The sequence below is a fragment of the Triticum dicoccoides genome, chromosome 4A, assembly GCF_002162155.2.
Source record: "Triticum dicoccoides isolate Atlit2015 ecotype Zavitan chromosome 4A, WEW_v2.0, whole genome shotgun sequence".
Classification (NCBI taxonomy): Eukaryota; Viridiplantae; Streptophyta; class Magnoliopsida; order Poales; family Poaceae; genus Triticum; species Triticum dicoccoides.
The window spans coordinates 690,225,001-690,241,111 of record NC_041386.1 but is presented as its reverse complement, the minus strand read 5'-3'; the positions used below and the strand labels follow the sequence as shown (position 1 = coordinate 690,241,111).

General features: G+C 43.4%; 1 protein-coding gene across 3 annotated transcripts in view; it reads right to left on the bottom strand.

Moving 5' to 3' along the window:
• Positions 1-9,625, bottom strand: part of LOC119287945 (putative disease resistance protein RGA1) — a 12,297-nt gene extending 2,672 nt beyond the window's left edge. For 2 of the 3 annotated variants that reach the window (XR_005141048.1, XR_005141047.1), the window contains exons 1-5: positions 9,210-9,625; positions 8,809-9,138; positions 7,276-8,394; positions 1,907-4,024; positions 568-778 (exon numbers count right to left, since the gene is read on the bottom strand). Coding sequence is in view for 1 of the 3 variants with exons in the window: in XM_037567563.1 (XP_037423460.1) it covers positions 740-778; positions 1,907-4,024; positions 7,276-8,394; positions 8,809-9,090 (3,558 nt within the window). In the remaining 2 variants the exon portion in view is untranslated. Of the gene's footprint in view, positions 1-191; positions 779-1,906; positions 4,025-7,275; positions 8,395-8,808; positions 9,139-9,209 lie in introns of those variants that run through there. The other variant, XM_037567563.1, reaches the window with a different exon arrangement.
• Positions 9,626-16,111: the final 6,486 nt, after the last annotated feature.

The following is a 16,111-nucleotide window of genomic DNA, read 5'->3' as shown; positions in this document are numbered from 1 at the left end:
TCATGATCAGATAGGGGCTGACCACCCCACTACACACAACAACTACTCCCGAGCTGCCTCCTGCAGGAGGCCAATCTCATCCTTCACAAGCTACAAAATGGTTGGGACCTGCGGATTTGTCGCCTGGAAAACGCGACCGTTCCACTCCTTCCAAATGTTTCAGACAATGTACACAGCAAAGCGGACCTACTCGTGGTGCGCATTTGTCATGCCATGTTGGCTTGACAAGATATTGTAATTTCTCGTATATCCAATAAAACAAGAAAGAATACATTACTCTGAATATGGAATCGTCAGTGTAATTAAGGTTCAGACTATTTTACCTACTTGCAGAGTCAAGGAAGCCAAACAGCTATAGACCTCTGACTACAGAACTAATAACCAAGCAAGAAGCACTCTTTCCTAGAGACTTGAATCATATTTTCTTTGTCAAGGGAGCAGATAACAAAGTAGCACAATATCTACTAACGAAGGTAACATGTAATTATCCCCACACTTTGACTTCTTATATGTCTGCTTGCAATACGCTAGAGACTTTTTAAATTCAGGGCATGTAGATTTACATACCATGAGTAGGTTAGAACCGCGTGGCAGTAATTACTACGGAGTTTTCATTCAGGTGGACGTGGGCTCAACCGAGTCGATCGAACGGCCTATCATGATTCGCGCCTCAGCTTTCTTTTCTCCAGCATCACTTTCTTATTTTCGTTCGCAGCAAGGGCCACTGTAGTGGGGAACATCAGTGGCTGGCAGCCCACTTCGGCAGAAAATAGATCATCTGCCAAATATAAAATGGAGGAAGACAATATTATCATTTGGGCAAAAAGGAAGAATCGCGAGGCAAAGGGCATGGAATATCATCAACGAACTGAAGAGCAAAAAAAAAAATGATGGAATACGTTCTTTTTTTTGCGAGATAGAATACGTTCTTTCTAAGTGCAAAGTTAATAGGAATACATACATAACAAATATATATATATATATATATATATATATATATATATATATATATATATATAGGTCCGCTAAACTAAGCCTGCGCGTAGGATAATCTTAGCGTACGCTCCGGCCAACCGTGCGAGCACGCCTAATCAGCGGAACTCAACCAACCTCTCCGCTCGTCACTCTCCCACTCTAAATCAATCGTAATAATTGATAGTAATGTAGTAACAACAAAATCAGAGGTGTTATAGTAATATAAATTATTCTATTACCATCGTAGTTTAATAAGTTTACGATGCTACGCTCGAACCACAACCAATTCACTGGTCGGTAATGCAAATTATTTTGTTACCATATCCTAAACCAATTTTACTACCAAAATTTAGGGGCTGTAGGTGGTAACGCAAATTCTATTTACCATATCCTCAACCCATTTTACTACCAACAATTAGAGAGCGTAGTTGGTAACACAAATAATTGTTTTATCATATTCTCAACCTGTTTTACTATGGACAATTAGGGAGCATAGTTGGTAAGGAAAATTATTCTATTATCACATCCTCAACCCGTATTACTACCAACAATTAGAAAGTAGTCTTGCAAAAAAAAAAAACAATTAGAAAGCATAGTTGGTAACGTAAAGTAACCTATTACCATAGCCTCAACCTGGTTTACTACCAACAATTAGGAAGGGTAGTTGCGGGGCATAGGTGTATCTGTGGGATGGTAATGAAATAAATTGCATTACTATTTCTGCAGTCGGTTTTACCCTCATTCATTAACGGAAGAGGAGACCTATTCATACGGAGCAACCACACCTAATTAGGACCAGCGCGCAGGATAAAGAATTCTGCGCTCTCGCTCAGTTTAGCGCTACCGTATATATATATATATATATATATATATATATATATATATATATATATATATATATATATATATATATATATAACAGGGCACATACCTTGTGTTCTATGTGAGCAAGCTTCGTCTTGTTCTCCTTTGCTTCACACCACTGCTCTAAGTTAGGGCAGTGGTTAATTCCCAATTCTTGGAGGTTTGTGAGTTCTTGTATGCTGTTTGGCAGAGTCGTAATAGCACAACAGTTCAAAATTGTAAGTTTCTTGAGAGAGGTAAGTTCTCCCAACCACAATGGCAGCCGTCTGAAGCTATCACACATAAGCACTGCTAATGTTTGCAACTGTTTGAGTTGCCTGATGCTATCGGGCAATTCCTCTAGCTTCTTGCAGTGCGCTATCACCAGTTGCTGAAGAGACGACAACTCACCTACCCATTCGGGCAGTTCTGATTGGGCCAAGTGCTGCAATGCCAGTGATTTGAGGGACTGGACGGCGCAACCGACCTCTTGTGAGCTTGTCAAATCACAACAACCTTGTATATGCAACTTACTGATGGCCGGTAGATGGTGAAGCAATCTCCACTGATGCAGAGGAACCTCCTGAGTTTCAACTGTCAAATAAGTAGACACTCCTACGGGAGAAGAATATGAGGAAGCATCATTGTGTGACACGCTCTCTGCCCATGATGTGAGCACATTATCACTTCCCTTTATACTCCAAGATGCAGCTCTAGGAAGGTGTGGTTTTATCCTCAACTTAGGGCAACCATCTATATTCACTTCCTCAAGCTTATGGAACATGAGCTCATCCTCACCAATAGAGAGTGTCGTGTTCCATTCTTCCAGGCTTTTCATGCGTTTCAGAGTAAGCACCCGGAGGTTTGGTGGTAGTTGGGCGAGGGGTGGAAAACTGTTGCAGTTGGGCAAATCAAACATCTCCATTTCGACAACATTAGGGAGATAATTGCCAATACTCATTAGCCAGTCTGGAAATCTGTCACTAATATAACCATATATCCCAAACTTCTGCAAAGTGATTGGTGGCATTAGCTCCCTCAGCAACTCCATGTCATCCACGGATCTTTTAGCTTCTGTGTTCCACACTAACGACAATTCTTCAATCCTCTGTTTTTCAGTCAGTTTTACACTCCGCGCCTCTTCTCGGGACTTCACCTTTTCAAGTCCCTCAATGCCCAGCCTATCAGGATTTACATGCTCAAGCAAGCCAAGGTTGGTGTAACATTTACTATCATCTACAGTTACAGGAAATATTGGCAACAAGCCAAAAAGGCTTTCACGGTCCATTTTAGCCACACATTCTGGAAGCCTGGCAACTTTCTTGCACCCCCTAAGTACCAGCTTTCGGAGGCGTCTAGCACTTTCTGGTATACTAGTAAGAGGATAGCCATTAATAGACAGGTCCAGGTGCTCAATATTGGGAAGCGTACAAATACAGTCAATGAACTTCTCGCTTTGATCGGTTGATGAGCTATCAAAGATATGATGCATGCACCATGATAGATTCAGATATCGAAGTTCACTGAGATTGCCGATGACTTCTGGCAGTCCTCTGAGATTTTCACATTTTGATAATTCCAAGTGTTGGAGTTTGGTAAGGCCAACCAATGCTTGGGGTATTCCTAAAACACGGCAACTGTATGCTAAGTTCAGATATATCAACTCTTTGAGCTTTGAAAACGAATGTGGGAGTCCTTTTAGTTGGCGACAACTTGACAATTCAAGATGCATCAGACCTTTCATTTCACCAACTGACTCAGGCAATGATGAGATACAATCACACCTATGAAGGTTGAGATAATTCAAATCTCGGAGCATACCAATAAACCCAAGATTCATTCCATAACCAAGATTTGGAGCACTAAGATACCTCAATTGCTTCAGTCGACCAATATATTCTGGAAACTTATGGTACAAGGCTCTTCTTAAATCTAAGATACGGGTGTGCTTAGCTGGTGAATATGCATCACGATGGAACGGATGCGGCCTTAAGTGGTCCACAATATGCAGCGCCCTTAGCTTTTCAGGTGAAGTCATTGATGACTTTAATGGCTTCGTGCAATCTGTGAGGCATGCATAGCGGCAGTTGGGGCTCGCCAAATTAAATTCATCAGCCATGACCGATCTTGCAAGGTCATGCACCAGATCATGCATAGTGAACACCCCGCAATTAATGTATCTTTCGTACCCTTCTCGAGCGTCAGCCTGCACAAATAATGATATACAATAGCAAGACTTATCAGTTGAAATTCTACTACCCATGCATGTAAAGATAGATTTTACACTATTGGCAGGTATATGCTATAATTTGATGCTCCGCACGAACCACCATATTGATCCACATCATCGAAACTAATTAGATGATTTAATGGGTAAGATCTAATATTGCAGGTAACCTGCTCTTCAGTCCCACCATATTTCTAACGTTCCGTTTGCAAACAACCACAACCTCCCACACCCAACAAAAATGAAATGAAGCCCTCTGGCTATGGATGACAATTTTACCCATGGACATGGGTACCCGTGGGTACACGACCCACATCGGTAGGGTATGGGCACATTTTCGTGCCCATGGGTAATGCCCAAACCCTATCCGACAAGTCATGGGTAGGCCATGAGTGTGATTTTGAGCCCATGGGTATGCCCATACCCTACCCAATTATCATACTAGTGGTATCGTGTTCTCTTCCTCCAATAATAACTAAATATCGTGTTCTCTTCCTCCAATAATATTATTGTTGGCCATGTAATAGTTGCATTATACAACTTGAGTATTGACTTTTTTTAAATAAAAACATAACGCTCAAATAAGCCAAGTTAAAGATATTAGTACTTCAAGAAGATTACAGGTACTAATTTATTTCCACCAAGCTAATTCCCATGTAACTATGTCTAACTCTGCACTTCGTTATCATGTTATTTAAACAACAAAGAATCAAAACACTTCAATATGAATGTACGACACATCTTGGACTTATAGAAATTTCAATTTGTTATGATTTTACCAATGGAACTTGATCCAAATATATATGATTATATGTACAAGAAACATGATCTCTTCTCCTACAAAAAAATGAATCCCTCGCCGTTACTGGTGCCCCCCCTCTAGGCAAAGCCCAGAGGAAGCCGAGGGCGGTGGGCCCTACTTCTCTGGGCAGCCCACGGCGGCCAGTGGTGGTGGCTTGCACGGCCCCGCTCACGCGTCGTGCTGGCCGTGCGGCGGGCCATTTGGGAGGCACCAGGGTTGTGCAACGGCGGCTCCTTGTGCGCATGCTTGGGTGGCTAACATCGGGGTGGCTCCGATCTGTTGCTCTGCTTCTAGAGGTGGCCCCCTAGCATCGGGAGCAGCGCCGCTAATCTCATCCCCTGAGGGACGGCGTGGTGGTGGCACAACTAATATCATCCCCTACGGAACGACGTGGAGGCGATGGGTGTAATGGCGCTGTGCACATGGTGGTCGTGGGAGCTTGACCTTGGCCCAGTCTAGTGGTGCGGTCTGGGCTTGCAGGTGATTGTTCTCAGCGGTGGTTTGTCGACTTTCGTGGCAGTTGCAGGGCTAAGTTGTGGTGTGATGTCCTTCAGCATGTGCTTGTCTCCATGGTTATGTGCGGCTTGTTCGGTGGGCTCTCATGTCCGATGGCCTTGGTATGGTACTATCTTTCAACGCGTTCTTAGCATGCCCTCTCTTAGCAGTGGTTGGGCTCCTTCCCCGGGGCTCAAGTTGGTGGAGCGGCTTAGGGCTCTACGCGGAAGCCTTGGTTTGGTGACGGTCAAAGGATACCGACGATGGCATGGTGACGCAGCTAAAGAGTGCCTCATCTCTGCTAGTCCCTGGCCTGCTGGTTCAACATTTTCCATGAGGGTTGTTGGTGTGGTCGACCTTTTTCCCAGGTTTGGCAAGGCTTTTGTGCCGCCACTTGTTTTTCTTTTTCTTTTTTGGACTTGTTGAGTTGTGCCCTCAGCAGAACATGTTTGTGCCCTATGTTGTGCTACTTCGTGTGTGGCGTGTGTGTGCGTGCATGTGAGGTGTGAACTTTGTTGGACCTTGTTGCTTAGCTGGTTTGCTTTATATATAAAGCGGGGCGAAAGCCTTTTTCGGTAAGCTTAAGTCTTCGACGGATGTCGATGCCTGAGATGACGGTGCCCTCGGGCATCCTTATCTTTCTTCAAGTCGTCCAAGAAGAGTCTATCCACTCACCTTCAGGTTGCTGGCATGTTGTTGGTGGACCTTTCAGCTAGCCTGTATCGACATTGTTGTTTTTTTCCTCTTCTTTTTAAAGGTTTTGCATGATTGTCCCTTTTAAATTGTGTGGTTTTTGGCGTTATTTTCCTCATAAACAATGTCATTTTGTATTTTTGTTTTCCTTTGTTACTGAATTCGACAAACCTCCCGCCTTTCTCCTCAAAAAACATAGAGCACGAAATCACTAAGTGTACAACTTTGAGAGTATTTTAACAGAATTGAAGAGCATAGGGGTTTAAAATCTGGTCGGCAGTTTAGTAATGACTTTGGAAGTTCGAAAGCTGATTGTGTAGTCTAAGTAGACAACATGTACATTTTATTCTAGTTACTTCTCTTTTGACCTATGTATATGGTCCTAATAATCATACATGTAATTTGCAACCAATTTGGGTAATATCAATATATATAAATCCGTCTGAAGCTTGGTACGCCATCATCCCCGCTTCTTGAGATGGGCACTATCAGTGCAAACAGCAACCTTGCCACCGCCCTCTCACCGACGGTCGTGGCACCTACCCCCTGGATGGTATCGCTCTCTCTCAACCGGCTGTTGGCATATGCCCAAAACGTACGTCACTCGTAGACGATTACTTTGTGGGCTTCACCCCTGTCTCCTGCTAATTGCATGGAAGTAACCTAGTAGTTTTCTTAGCTGTTTAAGGAACTTGACCTGAAGTTGACTAGAAGTGTACATGCAAGTACGTAGTAATTTCCTAGTAGTAGATATGAATGTGCTATGCATTTTCATGGTAGTAGCCACGTTAGGGCTGTGCGTGTCTGTAGTAGTTCTAGTATATGCGTGTGTGCTGTACATGTACTAGCTTTAGAACTACTCCCTCTGTAAAAAAAATATAACAGCGTTTATAGGTCACTAAATCACTACTTCAGTGATCTATAAACGCTGTTATATTTTTTTACAGAGGGAGTACTATATAAGGGGCAGCTCCAAGGCAAGTAGCAATGAAATTCTAGTAGTACACCACTCCTACAACCAGCCTCACTCCAAGTAGTACGTAAGCACATGAGCATCTTCTACTACGTGTGTGTGTCTGCCCTCCTAACTTAGTGTGCCTTTGCATAGTTTTTGTTAACTCTGTTAGTGTAGGGAGAACTAGCCAGTGGTTTTTCAGGCTAACATACTTTCCGTATTAGATGTGCAGAACATTAAAAATAAGATAATATCAGAATTAGTTGTGAAGATTAATTAACTCACCATTGAATGTTGAAGAAATGACATCTCCAGAAGCTGCATAATGTATCTCTCACCGAGTTGCCAACTAGAGAATGTACTAGATGGCTCGATGAATTCAAGAGCAATCCATTGATGAATTAGATCATATTTAATCATCTTGTGACCCTTTGGAAAGATTGCACAATAGGCAAAGCATAACTTCAAGTATGGAGGCATCAAGTTGTAGCTTAACAGCAAGGATCCAAGCACTTCATTTCCGGGTGATGCATCTATAGAAGGAGATAGATCCCATATGTGATTGGTTTTGATCGAACTCCATTCGCTGTACGGCCTGGAATTCAACATGTGTCCAAGTGATTGAGCAGCTAAAGCTACACCTCTGCACTTCTTTGCAATATCCCTTCCAATCGGCTCCAACCTTTCTTTGTCATCCCTTGCTTCAAATTTACTTTTCTGCCTAATTATATCCCAGCACATCTCGTCTGACAATTGAGGCAAGTTGTATGGCTGAACAGTACCGATCTGATTTGCAATACCTTCATCGCGTGTGGTAACTACAACCGTCACCTTGCATCCCTCACCCTGCTTCAGCATAGCCTTTAATTCTTCTAGTTGAGAAGGACGCTTCTCCCACAGGTCATCCAAAATTATAAGAATTTCCTTCTTCTCAGCAAATAGCTTTTGAAGGCGAATGTTAATACTATGCAAATCAGTTATCTGCTGGCTCTCTGTTTCTGATAGTTGTGATATTATAGTGTTGCAGATTTTTTTCAAGTCAAATATCTGGGAAACATACACCCATACCCGAGAGTGATTTTTAAACTGAGGATCATTGTAAACTGATTTTGCCAAGGTGGTCTTTCCAATCCCTCCAAAGCCCCATATGGGAACGAAGGTGGTCCCTTCAGTGGTGCTCTCAGATAAACGAGCCAGGATTTCCATTTTTTCCTCGGTCCGCCCGATGATTTCTGCTTCCTCCATATTCCCTGCATTTTCCCGGATATCAGGAACTTGCTGCTCATTGGTGCGAGATTCTGGTGGAAGACGATAATTCTGATGGTCTTCTGTTATCTTCTGTAGACGTTTTTGCATCTTTTTCATCTTATCTGGCATATTAATCTTCTTCCTCATAGCTTCGAGCTGCAAGAGGCATGACTGGATCTCTCAGTGCCATGGAAAACATGAAAAGCGCACCCATGTGGTGGCAATTTTATGACGTGCTGTTGCAATTTAAATGAAGAAAAGCCTCTCCGTAGCTCTGGACTTTCCATCACATACTAACTAGGAAGCTAATACTTACGTATAGCAGGACAAGCTGATCCTCTCAGCACCCAGGCTTCTATATATCCCAAATAAATTTAGATCTATTTCACTATCTCAATAAATTCAGACCTACTTCACTGTGTACATAAATTCAGACCTGCTTCACTATATTAAAAATACAGATCTATTTCATCACCAAAAAATTTCAGTTCCATCTGTTCATATATACCCTACAACCAACGAGATTCAGATCCAGATTGATGGCAACCAAATGGAAGGAACCTTGCATACCAGGCCGGCATCAGATGCGTAGTCGTCGAGCATGTCGGAGATGTCGTACATGGCGGCCTTGAGCCGGTTCACCCACAGGAGCGCCGAGCTGTCCGTGATGGAGCGCCTCTCGGCGTCACTGAGCGCGGCCTCCACCGACTCCAGCGTCATCTTCATCTTCTCTAGGTCTTTGGTCAGGTTCTTGTGCAGCTTGACCTTGCCCACGATGGCAGAGCCGAGCTGCTTGATGACCACCTTGATGACGCCAGAGGCGACCATGCCCCCGACGACGGCTGCCGCCATTGCTGGCCCGGGTCAGACGGATCCAACCAATCTCGACGTCCTCAGAACCTATTGGAGAGGAGTCAATGAGTGGAGACCGGTCGTCGGAGAGAAACAGAGAGGGTGAGAATGAGACTGACCTGTATCAACGCTGTCTAGACGCGGAAGCGGAGAGGGCGACGAGCTCTGGACTGGATGCGGTCAAGTGTGAGGGTGAGCGTGACTCTGTAGATGAAAGAGTTAGGTTTGCAACCAAAAAGAAACATGGAATACATCGGAGTTGGCAATTGCGCGTGCCAGCGTGAAGCGTTTAGTATTATTCTTGCTTTGTGGAATCCATGCATCAGTGTTGTACAGCTGTGCCACTTGTAGTATAAATAATGTGCATGCTCAGATCTATGCATCTTTTAATCAGGCTATCCCATGGCCATTACCTACTACGCATGCATAAAGCAAATATTGAGTCTGAATTACAACACGGAGATCGGAAACTGATACCCTAAACTGTACAAGAACAGCCAAACACAAGTAGCAGCAAGCAACAGCGTTGCAAGACAATATCCACACATCCTCATCAGATTAGCAGCCTTGGTCCAAAGAAGTTCAGCACCTTTTATAAGGATCTTACCATAGGGTGCTTTTGTATATTTGCGTTTTAGCAAACCCACTTCCGTTAGGTCATTCGCATCCTCTAGTTAAAAATATGGGTGTGCTGAGATCATGAGTGAAAGCGTGTGAGGAATTCAAAGTTAGTAGTACTCTAGTCCAAGTCTGCGCAACTACTACATAGTGCTCCGCTCATGGATAGGAACATGTGCAGTATATTAGTCACCAACCTCACCACCCTTCATTATACTAGCCCCTTTCCATTGCTACCCTTTGCTTTACAGCGCAGTAGCGCACCATGTCCAGGAACCTTTGCTTTACAGCAAGACCGATACACGGTGCTATTGTTTTTTGAAATATCGAAAGGAATCTTTGCACTTTCCGCTTGGCTGCATCGAGACATCGTAGATAATAAAATGTTTGCTTGGCTGCAAGTAAACTAGTCCTAACTCCCATCATGCCTGACTGATGCACCCGTCTTCACCTGATCTTCATTTGTCATTCTTTTAACTAGTAGAGATTGTGCCTGTCCACTCTCATTTTGCACCAGCTTCAGCTCTGCTATGTTTAAAACCCTATCAGGCCATGTTGGTTTAACTAGGTTTAGTAATGGCTCCTAACAATAAAACAAGAAAGATACAATACAATGAAGATGGAATTGTCAGTGTAAGGTTCAGACTATTACCTACTTGCCGAATCAAGGAGGCCAAACTGCTAGCCCTCTGACTCCAAAACAAATAATCAAAGGAGAAGTGCTCTTTATAAGAGATTGAATCACATTTTCGTTGTCAAGGGAAGCAGATAACAGAGTAGCACGATATCTACTGCCGAATCAAACATACCGGAGTATGTTGAACTCTTAAATGTATGCTTGAAAATAGGCTCGATATTTTATAATTCCGGGTGCATACCGGAACTGTGTGCTAGTAATTAATATGGAGTTTTGGTTCAGATACATTACGTGGCTTCAGATTGACGCCTCCGCTTTCTTTACACCAGCATCAGTGTTTATCTTTGTGGGCTAGTGGGAATGTCTGCCCTGCTCGAGGCAGAACAACAGACGGGCTGCCAAAATATAAAATAAAGGATTACAAGGCAAAGGACATGAAAAGTCTAGACAAAACTCCATATTAATTACTAGCACGTACCATAAAGGATCACAGGTGGTCCTTTCAGTGGTGCTCCCAGATAAACGAGCCAATATTTCCAGTTTAAAGCCGGTCCTCCCAATAATTTCTGCTTCCCCCACATTCCCTGCATTTTCCCAGATATCAAGAACTAGTTCGTCATTGGTGCGAGTTTCAGGCGGAACACTATAATTCTGATGGTCTTGTGTTATCTTCTGTCGACGCTCTGGCCTCTTTTTCATCTTGTCTGGCATATTGATCTTCTTCCTCATGCTCCGAGCTGCAAGCGGTATGACTTGATCTGTGAGTACAATGAAAGATATTAAAAGGACATGCACGCTGTGCCAATTTGATGAGGTGCTGTTGTAATTTAAATCAAGCAAAGCACAGGTGTGTTTTTTTAGCTCTCCTCGATCGACTGTAAAAGTGTGTGTAGCACTGGCTTTGACTTCTTCTATCAAGTACTCCCTCCGTCTGGAATTACTTGTCGCAGAAATAGATAAAAATGAATGTATCTAGAATTAAAATACGTCTAGATACATCAATTCCTTCGACAAGTAATTTAGGACGGAGGGAGTACTACACTAACTAGTAGGAAGCTAATGCACGTATGGTCATACACGTATAGCAGGACAACTGATCCTCTCTGCACCAAGGTTTCTATCCCGAAAAAATTCAGATCTGCTTCAATATCTAAAGCAATTCAGACCTATTACTTCACTACCTTTAAGAAATTCATGTCCATCAGTAAATATCTTTGAAAAGAGCAACGACACTCAGATCCAGATTGATGGCAACCAAGTGGAGGGGATCTTGAGCCGATTCACCCACAGGACCGCGACCATGCATGCCCCCGACGACGGCTGCCGCCATCGCTGGCCCGGGTCGGGCGGATCTTGCGGGGACACCAACGCTGGCGTGGTTCTCGGAGCCTGCTGCAGAGGAGTCCGCGAGTGAGACAATTGGGGTGTGTTTGTGTGTGTGTGTGTGTGTGTGTGTGTGTGGAGGAGAGAGGTGGACCTGCGTCAACGCCGTCGTGGACGCGGACGCGGCGACGGCGAGGAGATCTGGACTGGATGTGGTCAAGTGGGAGGGTGAGCGTAAAGAGGGGATGAAAGACAACTTGGGTCCGGTCAAAGGAAAAACAAACTGGTGTGAAAAGAGCTTCCCGGTCGAAAGGGCAATTGTGCGTAAAACAACATGAAGTGTTTTTTGCTTGAGGGCTTTTTTGATTCGCAGGATTTTGAAAATGTAGGAATAGGAAAAGTATAGAATTAGAGTGGCATGCCAGTTGAATCCTATAAGATTAGCATAGAGTGTTTGATGTCACGGAAAAAGTAAAGAAATTATTAAAAAAAAGGTTGGAGTGGATGTTAAATTTCCTATGAAATATAGTACAAAAGATTTCGTAGGAAAAATTTCTATGGGGATTCTATTTTACGAATCAAAGGACAAACGTAGGTAAAATTCTAAAGGATTTCAATCCTTCAAAGACTATACGCTAATGTTGCCCTCAACTTCAACGCGTTCCTAGAGAAAACCAAGCTGAAAGACGATGGCAGCAACTATACGGACTGGGTCCGGAACTTGAGGATCATCCTCAAAGCTGCGAAAAGAGCAAATGTCCTAGATGCACCGCTAGGTGAAGCACCCGTTTTCCCAGCAACTCAAGACGTTATGAACGCCTGACAGTCGCGTGTTGATGACTACTCCCTCGTTCAGTGCGGCATGCTTTACAGCTTAGAACCGGGGCTCTAAAAGCGTTTTGAGCAACACGGAACATATGAGATGTTCGAAGAGCTGAAAATGGTTTTCCAAGCTCATGCCCGGGTCGAGAGATATGAAGTCTCCGACAAGTTCTATAGTTGTAAGATGGAGGAAAATAGTTTTGTCAGTGAGCACACACTCAAAATGTCTGGGTTGCACAACCGCTTGTCCCAGCTAGACATTAACCTCTCGGATGAGGCGGTCATTGACAGAATCCTTCAGTTGCTCCCACCTAGCTACAAGAGCTTTGTGATGAACTACAATATGCAGGGGATGGTGAAAACTATTCCTAAGGTATTTTCAATGCTGAAATCAGCGGAGGTAGAAATAAAAAAGGAACACCAAGTGTTGATGGTCAATAAAACCACTAGTTTCAAGAAAGACAAGGGTAAGAAGAACTTTAAGAAGGACGGCAAGGGAGTTGTCGCGCCCGGTAAGCCAGTTGCCGGGAAGAAGCCAAAGCATGGACCCAAACCTGAGACTGAGTGCTTTTATTGTAAGGGAAACGGACACTGGAAGCGGAACTGCCCCAAGTACTTAGCGGACAAGAAGGCCGGCAACACCAAAGGTATATGTGATATACATGTAATTGATGTGTACCTTACCAGTACTCGTAGTAGCTCCTGGGTATTTGATACCGATGCGGTTGCTCATATTTGTAACTCAAAACAGGAGCTGCAGAATAAACGGAAACTGGCGAAGGACGAGGTGACGATGCGCGTCGGGAATGGTTCCAAGGTCAATGTGATCGCCGTCGGCACGCTACCTCTACATTTACCTATGGGATTAGTTTTAAACCTCAATAATTATTATTTAGTGCCAGCTTTGAGCATGAATATTGTATCTGGATCTCGTTTAATATGAGATGGCTACTCATTTAAATCCGAGAATAATGGTTGTTCTATTTATATGAGAGATATATTTTATGGTCATGCCCCGATGGTCAATGGTTTATTTTTAATGAATCTCGAACGTGATGTTACACATATTCATAGTGTGAATACCAAAAGATGTAAGGTTGATAACGATAGTCCCACATACTTGTGGCACTGCCACCTTGGTCACATTGGTGTCAAACGCATGAAGAAGCTCCATGCTGATGGACTTTTGGAGTCTTTAGATTACAAATCATTTGACACATGCGAACCATGCCTCATGGGCAAAATGACCAAGACTCCGTTCTCCGGAACAATGGAGCGAGCAACCAACTTATTGGAAATCATACATACTGATGTGTGCGGTCCAATGAGCGTTGAGGCTCGCGGAGGCTATCATTATATTCTCACTCTCACTGATGACTTAAGTAGATATGGGCATGTCTACTTGATGAAACACAAGTCTGAGACCTTTGAAAAGTTCAAGGAATTTCAGAATGAGGTAGAGAATCAACGTGACCGAAAAATAAAGTTCTTACGATCAGATCGTGGAGGAGAATATTTAAGTCACGAATTTGGTACGCACTTAAGGAAATGTGGAATCGTTTCACAACTCACGCCGCCTGGAACACCTCAGCGTAACGGTGTGTCCGAAAGTCGTAATCGCACTCTATTGGATATGGTGCGATCTATGATGTCACTCAACAATTACCGCTATTATTTTGGGGATACACTCTAGAGACAGCTACATTCACTTTAAATAGGGCACCGTCTAAATCCGTTGAGACGACACCGTATGAATTATGGTTTGGGAAGAAACCTAAGCTGTCGTTTTTAAAAGTTTGGGGATGCGATGCTTATGTCAAGAAACTTCAACCTGAAAAGCTCAAACCCAAGTCGAAAAAATGCGTCTTCATATGATACCCTAAGGAAACCATTGGGTATACCTTCTACCTTAGATCCGAAGGCAAGATCTTTGTTGCCAGGAACAGGTCCTTTCTGGAGAAAGAGTTTCTCTCGAAAGAAATAAGTGGGAGGAAAGTAGAACTCGATGAAGTACTGCCTCTTGAACCGGAAAGTAGCGCAGCTCAGGAAGATGTTCCTGTGGTGCCTGCACCGACTAGTGAGGAAGTTAGTGATGATGATTGAAAGTGGGTTATGTCGACTAGAGGGGGGTGAATAGGCAATTTTTATGAATTTTTCACTGAGGAATTTGCCGGTGAGGAAATTCCTTAGCGAAGAACTATTAGCAGCAGAATAAGTACTCAGAAGTAAGCATAACAGAATACAAGCATGGTCATCATGATGAAATGAAGACTAGCACAGAGTACAGAAAGCGTAATCACAGGATAACACAAGATGAAGACAAACAGACTGAAGAAATTGAACTGGGGAAATTGAGAAAGTCTTCAGTCAAAGTCTTCAAACACAGATATGAACAAACACTCAACACAGTAATGAGGAAATGAAAGGGTTGAGGAAATAGAACCAGTTAGGTTGGTGAAGACAATGATTTGGTAGACCAGTTCCAACTGCTGCGTCAGTTGTACGTCTGGTTGGAGCGGATGAGTATTTAAACTCTAGGACACGCAATCCCGGACACCCAGTCTCTGAGCACGCAGCTCAGGACACCCAGTCCTCACCGTATTCTCCTTGAACTAAGATCACGTAGATCTCGTCCAATCACTCGTGGTAAGTCTTCAGGCGACTTCCAAACCTTCACAGACTTGGTCACTCGGCAATCCACAATTCCTCTTGGATGCTCTAGACCTTGACGCCTAACCGTCTGGAAGAAGCACAGTCTTTAAAGGTAACAAGCGTCGGATCCACGCAGGATCAATTTCTTCAGTGATGCTCAATCACTTTGGGTTTGTAGGTGTTTGGGTTTTGGGGATTTTCCTCACTCGATGATTTTCGCTCAAAGTCCTTAGAGGATGGGTTGCTCTCAAATGACAAGTGTCAAGTTCTCTCGGAGCAGCCAACCAGCTAGTGGTTGTAGGGGGCGGCTACTTATAGCCTAGGGAGCAGCCCGACATGATAAGACATAAATGCCCCTCAATGATATGACCGTTAGGTGGATAAGATATTTTGGGACAGCTGGCGCGCAGCACAGCAACGGTCGGAAATTTGACTCTCAAATTCCTCAGGGCTATCATGTTCCTCACTGTGTAGGCAATCCACACTGGCGAATTCCTAACTCCTCAGTCAGAGCAAATTCATCAGCGACCAGAAGAACTTCGTCTCTGTCACTGAAGAAAGTGACTGAACTGTATGAGATTTCCAAAGGCTTCACTCGAAGGGATTGGTAGGTGTAGGATTTTGAGTTGAGCATCACATGGAAATTTTTCCTTAGTATTTTCTCGACCCCCTTTAACAGTACGATGTTTCCTATGACTCAAGAAAGAGAAAATGAAACTGCGAAAACAAAAGTCTTCACGCTTCATGTTCCACAAATGAATACCAAGTCTTCAAGGTCACACCAATTTCTTCACTTTCAAAGTCTTCAAAAAGTCTTCAGAAAGTCTTCAGAATATCAAAGTCTTCAGTTGAAGAACTTCATTTTTAGGGGTCGACTTTCTCTGTAAATATCAAACTCCTCATAGACTTATAGACCTGTGTATACTCACAAACGCATTAGTCCCTTAACCTATAAGTCTTCAATACACC